Source organism: Pieris rapae, chromosome 5 (assembly GCF_905147795.1).
Source record: "Pieris rapae chromosome 5, ilPieRapa1.1, whole genome shotgun sequence".
Classification (NCBI taxonomy): Eukaryota; Metazoa; Arthropoda; class Insecta; order Lepidoptera; family Pieridae; genus Pieris; species Pieris rapae.
The window spans coordinates 11,279,803-11,286,301 of record NC_059513.1 but is presented as its reverse complement, the minus strand read 5'-3'; the positions used below and the strand labels follow the sequence as shown (position 1 = coordinate 11,286,301).

The 6,499-nt window shown below is 51.7% G+C and overlaps 1 protein-coding gene across 1 annotated transcript; it reads right to left on the bottom strand.

Annotated features, from left to right (window-relative positions):
* Positions 1 to 237: 237 nt before the first annotated feature.
* Positions 238 to 2,934, bottom strand: LOC123689200. The gene is made up of 2 exons (XM_045628339.1): positions 1,353 to 2,934; positions 238 to 434 (listed from the first exon to the last, which is right to left on the bottom strand). The coding sequence occupies exons 1-2, from the start codon at positions 2,932 to 2,934 to the stop codon at positions 238 to 240; spliced, it is 1,779 nt and encodes a 592-aa protein (XP_045484295.1).
* Positions 2,935 to 6,499: the final 3,565 nt, after the last annotated feature.

The window sequence follows — 6,499 nt, the reverse complement described above, 5'->3', positions numbered from 1 at the left end:
CGGCGACTCCTGTAGCAGGCCCTTCTCGCCTCGCTACATTCGCCCCGAAGATTTCCAATATGCGACGTCCACCAGTAGACAGCTCTTCTCCCCTTCGGCGGTCTCCATTTGGGCATCGCCGCATTCGACACCCTTCGGAGACTTTGACTCAGTCTACCGACCCCTTCGTCTACATCCCCAGCACCAGCAGGCGCACACCACCCCTCCACAATGGCCACCTCCTCCGCAACCTGACGGTCAAATCGCCGAATCGCCCAACGGGGGAAGCTGTTCTGGGAAGTCTGCCCCCGCACTGCCCACCTCATCGAGGTAGAGACCCACATCCGGATATATCGATGATCCGATAGGGTCTCCACTTCGTCCAGCACGCTCCACGCCGTCGTCGCACGGGCCGCTGCCGCAGAAGCTAGGGTCACGTCCACCCTTGAACTGCCCTGCGGACGGACACAGGTGGGCTCGGTTCCCTCATTTAGGAAAACGAGGCCCAGCTCCGCCGCCCACTCCTCCAAAACCGGACCCCTCCGACACGACACCCTATCACCCCAAGTGGAAGACCGCGCATTAAGGTCTCCCATGAGGATAAGGGGGCGCGGAAGAGCCCTCTGCACGGCCAGCCCCATGGCGTCCAGGAAGTCCTCGAAGTGGCTCAGACGCTCATTGGGCGAAAAATACGCTCCAACAAGCGTCCAGTCCCCCCAATCAGCCAGGACAAAACCGGAACCCCTCTCTCTTAGAGAGAGAGGAGGTCCATGAGGCCGAGCAATGACAGCCGCATCACCTCGAAGGTCCCCCACCCACGAATTCTGCCGCGACACGTAATAGGGCTCTGTGACAACGGCCGCCATCACACCCCACTCCGCCATCGACTGCAGGAACAAGTCCTGAGCCGCAGCGGAGCGCCTTAGGTTCCCCTGGAGGAGGCTAGTGAGGTTGTCAGACATTTTATTTGTTTGACACCTCCACACCAACCTCCATGGGAACGTTCTCCACCACGGTGCCGGACGCTTTAGGGGCATGCGGGGCCCTCCCTTGCCTTGGAGGGTTGCAGGCCCTTCCCGCCATCTTGTGGTTCGCTGCCTTCCCGGCCGCCGCACAGACCAAACAATGCAGCTCTTTCGAGCTGCATTCATTAGCCTTATGGCCCGCAACCCCACATCGGTGGCAAGCCTCCGCCAGGTCCACCGCTGAGTCGCATGTTGCGCGCACATGACCCAGCTGTTGACACTTAAAGCACCTCAAAGGGCGGTGCTCCTGGATTTCCACTCGACAAGAACTCCACCCAATGAGGAGCCTCCCACTCTTGATCTTATTGGCGGAGGCAACCGGACATAGGAGGAACATCTCCCCCAAACCCCGGCCCCCATGCCTCATTATTTTCCCTGGTTTAATTGCCGCCACTGGGCACTCCCCCATGGCAGCCACCGCCTCCACAACATTCCCCTCGGTGATGCTGTCATCAAGGTCCCGGATGCGGAGGTCCGCGCACTTGACGGGCCTCCCCACCGAGGCCTCTTCCGACAGAACCACCCTCAGTTTTTCAGCTAGGCGGTTAGCCTTCTCCTCCCTACCTTCTCCGGGCACCTCCAGCATCCGAGCTCCGGTAGCCGTTACTCGGATGCTTATACGCTCGATCCCCAAGTCAGGCAGACTGATGGCCTGCCTTGCCTTGGACAGAGCAGAAGCGTAGGTAACCCCCCGCTCCACCGCTCCCTGCAGCAGTGTTAAAACCACTGCAGCAGTTGTCGGCGGAGCAAGGGAAGACCGCACCCCAACAGGCTTCTCCATAGCCGCCGGCTGCCTTGCCGGGAGACCTACCCCACCCTTGGTAGGAAGAGCCGGTGCAGCTGGAAGACTGTCCGACTTCTTCTTGCCCTTACTCTTCTTCTTCTTCTTGCCGGTCACTGTCGCCCAGCTGGGACCCGCTGGAGGCATCTCTGAAGAGACCCCTCCATTTCCCGGGACATTTCCTTCTGAGCTCTGGACCCCAACTCCTGCGGGACCACTGTGGGCTCTCTTGCCCTGTGGCCCCGGACAATTTGAGGCCACCTGGGCCTCACCCCCTAAGGAGCCCTTGGAGGCCCCATGGGGGCCTCGGTCTAATGCCATCAGCGGGGGGCGTAACACAGGCTCAGGGAGCAGCCTGTCCCCAATCCCCGCCAACTTCGCATCAAGCATGCCCCCCACAGCCCTCATCAACTCCCCCATCAGGCTCTCCTTGATCCCGTCTAAGAGACCCTCCATCATTTGACGGAGAGCATCCGGCGTGATGGGACTATCCACCGAGACGGGATCCCTGTTGTCCCCCTTTGATTGTGCAAATAGCGCAGTGCGCTCGTTGAACTCGCGTCTGAGGGCGGCAAGCTCCAGGCCCAGCTCCTTGACCTGGGCCCTCAGACGATTATTGTCTCTTTGTAGACGTCTGCCCTCTTCCCCCCCCAGACACCTATCAGCAAGATCCTCCACGATCTCTCCAATTTCCTTGGCCGCAACCTTCAGGTCGCGGACGTACGTCCCTTTTAGGTTTCCCGATTTCGCCGCAATCTCTAGGATTTTGCGGACTCGGGAAACCGACCTCTCCTTTATTTCAGGCACCCCCAGGAGGACCACATCGTCCTCGTAGTCCTCCCACGATGACGGGGGCCCGTCCGGGGCCCGACCTGTACTTGTCGAGGCCCCGTCTGGCTGGTGGCCTCCAGCACCACTATCTTCACCTCCATGAAGAGAGCGAGCCTCGAGAGCTCGCAACTCTTCCTCCGCCTCCTTAATTCCTTCCTTATGGGCAGCCGCTTTCTTTGGCGGCTTACCTTTAGGAGGAGGAGACACGTCCTCAGGGTTTTTAAAGAAGGACCGCTTCCTCCGCTCTTTTGAGCCAGCCCTGGACATTTCTTCTTCCTCGCTGTCCGAGGCCTGCGGCTTAACCCGCCTCTTTCGCATTTTGCGAAATATACAAAAAGTACTCCCACAAAATATATAAATAAATAATTAATATATTTATAAACAGAGATAATACTATAGTACAGTCCTAATTCTAACTTAAATCTAAACTTAAATTAAATTATATACAAAAATTAAAACTAAGAACAATATTGTCTCTATCCACTTCGGAAAACTTGAAACGCCCGCTCGATAAATCGTATGACGTCAGACCGCCGCCAGACGACCGGCGCCACACAATGCCGCCCTTTGCACCTTGTCAATAACAAGATGGCGTCTTATTTTATGTAGCTAAAAAGATGCTAAGGTCAATAAGTCCTTCCACTTTCTCCCAATCTCAACTATGAGGTATTCAATCGAACCGCCTGATCACGGCGGAGACGATGGTAGTCCTCAATTTGTGATTAAACCTCCCGCCAAAATGTTGTGGTTAAAAAACCGCCTCCACTTTTTGAAAAATATTTCCGGCCAACTTTGTGAGCCGATTTTTAATTTAAAAGTACTCACATATGCAGGACAATCCACACAACACAAACACAATGAAAAATTAATATGTCGTCGCGACAAAAACAACATAAAAACACAAAAAACACCGGGTCAATTTCCCACACTTCTTTTCTATTATATATTAAAAAGTATTTAATATATAAATATCACATATATGTCAAAACACGCAGCACACTTGTGCGGTTGTTTTGATGCACCTCACAGTATTCTCCGACACCGGAAAGACCCTCAAAAGATTTTCAGGACGCGGAGCGCAAACAGTCACTGTTGTCGCTATGAAGGCTCAACGCGTACTTAAAAGAATGTTGAATTACTTGACCACTTGTAATTACCACTCTCGGCCTAGAACGTATTGCTACGTTCTAAACCTACACAGTTTCCTTTCCATAGTTGCCCACTGCATACTATAGAAATTCAACCGTGCCCACCATGTACGGTTTAAGCACTCGCCCGGTACCGTACAACCCTACCAAAGGCCGAGGATAAATTGAAAACTTATCCTCGAACCGGGAATCGAACCCAGTACCCCTCACCACAGCGGCCACATATAAAGACCGCTAGGCTATGAGGCCCTTTAAAGAATGTTGAATTACTTGACCACTTGTAATTACCACTCTCGGCCTAGAACGTATTGCTACGTTCTAAACCTACACAGTTTCCTTTCCATAGTTGCCCACTGCATACTATAGAAATTCAACCATGCCCACCATGTACGGTTTAAGCACTCGCCCGGTACCGTACAACCCTACCAAAGGCCGAGGATAAATTGAAAACTTATCCTCGAACCGGGAATCGAACCCAGTACCCCTCACCACAGCGGCCACATACAAAGACCGCTAGGCTATGAGGCCCTTTAAAAGAATGTTGAATTACTTGACCACTTGTAATTACCACTCTCGGCCTAGAACGTATTGCTACGTTCTAAACCTACACAGTTTCCTTTCCATAGTTGCCCACTGCATACTATAGAAATTCAACCGTGCCCACCATGTACGGTTTAAGCACTCGCCCGGTACCGTACAACCCTACCAAAGGCCGAGGATAAATTGAAAACTTATCCTCGAACCGGGAATCGAACCCAGTACCCCTCACCACAGCGGCCACATACAAAGACCGCTAGGCTATGAGGCCCTTTAAAAGAATGTTGAATTACTTGACCACTTGTAATTACCACTCTCGGCCTAGAACGTATTGCTACGTTCTAAACCTACACAGTTTCCTTTCCACAGTTGCCCACTGCATACTATAGAAATTCAACCGTGCCCACCATGTACGGTTTAAGCACTCGCCCGGTACCGTACAACCCTACCAAAGGCCGAGGATAAATTGAAAACTTATCCTCGAACCGGGAATCGAACCCAGTACCCCTCACCACAGCGGCCACATACAAAGACCGCTAGGCTATGAGGCCCTTTTAAAAGAATGTTGAATTACAGGACCACTTGTAATTACCACTCTCGGCCTAGAACGTATTGCTACGTTCTAAACCTACACAGTCTCCTTTCCATAGTTGCCCACTGCATACTATAGAAATTTAACCGTGCCCACCATGTACGGTTTAAGCACTCGCCCGGTACCGTACAACCCTACCAAAGGCCGAGGATAAATTGAAAACTTATCCTCGAACCGGGAATCGAACCCAGTACCCCTCACCACAGCGGCCACATACAAAGACCGCTAGGCTATGAGGCCCTTAAAAGAATGTTGAATTACTTGACCACTTGTAATTACCACTCTCGGCCTAGAACGTATTGCTACGTTCTAAACCTACACAGTTTCCTTTCCATAGTTGCCCACTGCATACTATAGAAATTCAACCGTGCCCACCATGTACGGTTTAAGCACTCGCCCGGTACCGTACAACCCTACCAAAGGCCGAGGATAAATTGAAAACTTATCCTCGAACCGGGAATCGAACCCAGTACCCCTCACCACAGCGGCCACATACAAAGACCGCTAGGCTATGAGGCCCTTAAAAAGAATGTTGAATTACTTGACCACTTGTAATTACCACTCTCGGCCTAGAACGTATTGCTACGTTCTAAACCTACACAGTTTCCTTTCCATAGTTGCCCACTGCATACTATAGAAATTCAACCGTGCCCACCATGTACGGTTTAAGCACTCGCCCGGTACCGTACAACCCTACCAAAGGCCGAGGATAAATTGAAAACTTATCCTCGAACCGGGAATCGAACCCAGTACCCCTCACCACAGCGGCCACATACAAAGACCGCTAGGCTATGAGGCCCTTTAAAAGGAATGTTGAATTACTGACCACTGTAATTACCATCCTCGGCCTAGAACGTATTGCTACGTTCTAAACCTACACAGTATCCTTTCTATAGTTGCCCACTGCATTCTATAGAAATTCAACCGTGCCCACCATGTACGGTTTAAGCACTCGCCCGGTACCGTACAACCCTACCAAAGGCCGAGGATAAATTGAAAACTTATCCTCGAACCGGGAATCGAACCCAGTACCCCTCACCACAGCGGCCACATACAAAGACCGCTAGGCTATGAGGCCCTTTAAAAAGAATGTTGAATTACTTGACCACTTGTAATTACCACTCTCGGCCTAGAACGTATTGCTACGTTCTAAACCTACACAGTTTCCTTTCCATAGTTGCCCACTGCATACTATAGAAATTCAACCGTGCCCACCATGTACGGTTTAAGCACTCGCCCGGTACCGTACAACCCTACCAAAGGCCGAGGATAAATTGAAAACTTATCCTCGAACCGGGAATCGAACCCAGTACCCCTCACCACAGCAGCCACATACAAAGACCGCTAGGCTATGAGGCCCTTAAAAAGAATGTTGAATTACTTGACCACTTGTAATTACCACTCTCGGCCTAGAACGTATTGCTACGTTCTAAACCTACACAGTTTCCTTTCCATAGTTGCCCACTGCATACTATAGAAATTCAACCGTGCCCACCATGTACGGTTTAAGCACTCGCCCGGTACCGTACAACCCTACCAAAGGCCGAGGATAAATTGAAAACTTATCCTCGAACCGGGAATCGAACCCAGTACCCCTCACCACAGC

Bases quoted from the DNA above. Each gene is read 5' to 3' on its own strand.
- LOC123689200 (XM_045628339.1), bottom strand. From the start codon at position 2,934: ATGCGAAAGAGGCGGGTTAAGCCGCAGGCCTCGGACAGCGAGGAAGAA. The intron at 435-1,352 runs GTTTGGGGGAGA...GTCCGTCCGCAG, and splicing joins AATGAGGCATGGGGGCCGGG to GGCAGTTCAAGGGTGGACGT.